Source organism: Solanum tuberosum, unplaced genomic scaffold (genome assembly GCF_000226075.1).
Source record: "Solanum tuberosum cultivar DM 1-3 516 R44 unplaced genomic scaffold, SolTub_3.0 scf00006, whole genome shotgun sequence".
Taxonomy (NCBI): domain Eukaryota; kingdom Viridiplantae; phylum Streptophyta; class Magnoliopsida; order Solanales; family Solanaceae; genus Solanum; species Solanum tuberosum.
Window position 1 is genome coordinate 3,462,850 of NW_006238932.1, and position 3,148 is coordinate 3,465,997.

At 34.7% G+C, this 3,148-nt stretch overlaps 1 protein-coding gene across 1 annotated transcript in view; it reads right to left on the bottom strand.

Annotated features, from left to right (window-relative positions):
* Positions 1-2,275: 2,275 nt before the first annotated feature.
* LOC102601644 (caltractin-like) overlaps positions 2,276-3,148 on the bottom strand; it is a 2,544-nt gene continuing 1,671 nt past the window's right edge. The window contains exon 4 of the mRNA XM_006338828.2: positions 2,276-2,371. Coding sequence (XP_006338890.1) covers positions 2,276-2,371 — 96 coding nt within the window. The remainder of the gene's footprint in view (positions 2,372-3,148) is intronic.

Consider the following 3,148-nt stretch of genomic DNA (forward strand, 5'->3'; position numbering starts at 1 on the left):
AGTTGTTTGATGTATTATCTTGATATATACCTGCTTTCAGTTTTGTTATAGAGATCATGGTGGCCTTGACGGCCCAATCAGGACTTCTGTACTAGTTGTCTGTTTATTTATATGATCTCCTGGGAGTAGCTGTTTCTTTTATAGATCAGTTGACATGGGCCTTGCCGGCCGATGACTTAGTTTTAAGCCGAGATATACTTGTATGATTTCTTGATTGCGTGTGGCTGCCATGCGCTAGTAGCAAATGGTTCAGCAGGGTCGGCTCGGGCCTGAGTTTTGGCATTAGGAGCCAGTTGCGTCCCTTGTGATTGGGGCGTGACAAAACGCCCCTTTTGAATTTCAGAAAATAATGAATGATATATTCATTCCCTACAATAATTTCATAATAGTCTATATAGATGATATTCTAGTATTTTCCAAAAATGGGAAAACTCATTTTAAACATCTTGAATTGTTTTAAAAAATAATTATACAAAATGGCTTGGTTTAATCTCAACCAAAAATGGCTTTGTTTAAACCAAATGTCAGGTTTCTTGGTCATAATATTGAAAGAGGAAATATCAATCCTATCAATAGAAGTATTGAATTTTCTTCTAAATTTCCTAATGATATTACTAACAAGACTCAGTTGCAAAGATTTCTTCGGAGTCTTAATTATGTTGCTCCTTTTATAAAGTATTTAGAAAAAGAAGCAGTTGTGTTATATGACAAGTTAAAAATTAATCCTAAGGCTTGGTTAAATGATCATACTGAAGCAGTCAGAAGGATTAAAGAAAAGGTTAAAAACCTTCCTTGTTTAACTTTGACCAATCCCAATTGGGCAAAAACGGTAGAAACAAATGCTTCAGATATAGGATATGGCGGAGTATTAACTCAATATTATCCTGATAATAAACGTCATTATATCATTCAATTTTATTCTGGCAAATGGAATACAGCCAAGAAAAATTATGCCACTATAGCCAAAGAAATCTTGGCTACTGAAAAATGTGTACTTAAATTTCAAGGTGATCTTTATAATCAAAAGTTTTTAATAAAATCTAATTGCCAAGTTACTAAGTTTATGTTTAACAAGGATTGAAAACATGATGTTTCTAAACAAATGTTTGCACGATGGCAAGCTTTATTAGTCCCCCTTTGATTTTGAGATACAATATAAAAAGGGTGAAGATAATAGTCTTCTGGATTTTCTTACTAGAGAATATTTGAAGTCATAACTATTAATTATGTCATGTTTCACATAATTCAATTCTTGGGAAGCAAAAAGGTAAGAAAACATTTTCCAACAATCAGAGTAGTTCCTTTTCGGACTTTACTAATTTTTGTGCTCACATAATTAAGTAAGACTTTCTGTAAAATTTGAAATATAAATGAAAAGAACAAAATATATTTTTGGTATCATATTGCCAATTTAGTCTTGATGTCTAACCAATAATGTAGTCAAATCATCAATTCCATTATTCTATAGGTTTCTTTTATTAGATGGCGATCCACGGGAATCATGGAATAAAGTTTGGAATGGAAAAATTATGAGTCAAGTTGGAAGAGTAGGGTTATGAGTTATGACCCATTAATACCCATCTCAGTCGACCAACTTTGGGCAGGTTGGGTAATGACCCATTTATCATTTCAGCCCATTTTGACCCGGACAAATTCAGCCCAAACGCCCATTTGCCATCATTAACTGGTAATATATAAGAGATATGATTATAACAGCTTTTGGAATAGCTAGGTCTTTTCAGGAGCTTGAGAGCTTCAAAGAAAAATATCTTGCATACCAACTATATTGAAACCACTAGGGCATTGTTCTAGAAGTAAGAGCGTAGTTTGTGAGGTGTGGATTAGGGACACATCAAAATTTCAAACCCTACCCCAGACAAAAGCATAGTATCTAAGTGGAGAAGGATAGAGGGGCAAGTCCATTATCCACCGAGTTTCAGACTGTGCACCACCAACCCCTGGGGATTCTTGGTTATCAAAAAAATAAAAAAGACCAATATATATTTTGACAATAGAAGCACAAAAGCCACAATAGGAATACTATGAAATATAGCCTAACTTACGATCACGATCTGCCTCTTCTATCATTTCCTGGATTTCTCTGTCAGTAAATCGCTCCCCAAACTCATCAGCGATTCTTTGAATGTCCGCAAAAGAGATTTTCCCCTACATTTAAATGCTTTAATGATTAGTCACAAGCCAAGAAAACAATTTAACTGTACGGAAGATAACCAAAAAAACAGAAAGCAGGAGAGCAAAAAAAGCAAGCACATTTTTATCCAAACTTGGCAGTCATCATGTGCACAAATTCATCAAAATCAATTGCACCACTGCCATCCTTATCAACTTCTGCAATCATTCGATTGATCTCCTGGAATAACAAACACAATAATGAGCACAGTACCACATATGAGAATAACTGACAAGGGCAGAAAAGAAGAAAACTAAAATCAAGGATTAATCCGCGAATAAACAGTATTTGACACAATGGAAAGGCTCCAAATTAGCACAAGGAGAGAGAGAAAGTAAGAATGAACTTATTCCTAAATGACTTGCCAAATAACAATGAAAGAGTAATCAGATATTAGAAAGGTTAAAATCCTGATACAGGCCTCTAAGGCCAAATCTTGTTAATATTTTGCCAATAGGATCACTGACCAGCCATCATGTTAAAGGCTAAGAGGAATATAGACCAAAAAGAAAAAATCGAAGAACTCTTAAATAATCCATAGATTTCCTTTATTTCCCAGATTCAAAACAATAAGCTGCATGACTAACTAAAGACCACATCACTTACATCTTGGGTGTCAATTAACTACTAGTCAAACACAAAATAATACAACTCAATATATGTGTTGTGGTTAATATCATTCTTAAATCTGCAACCAGGCTATCTACTTAGAAAATCATGTACAGAGTGGAACCGTTGCTAAACAGTCACTATTAATACATTAATTGATAGCCACCCAAGACATTTCCCAAGAATCTGGATTAATGTATCAAACCATCAATAGAAAGGAGCAGAGACTTTAAATAAACTCAACCACAGTTTGTCCAAAACAGAAAAGAAAACCTAAGATGAAAGAACTTTATGTTAACCATTGCAGGGTATCGGATGGTTGATGCAAGGGGAGGGGAGGAGGGTGGC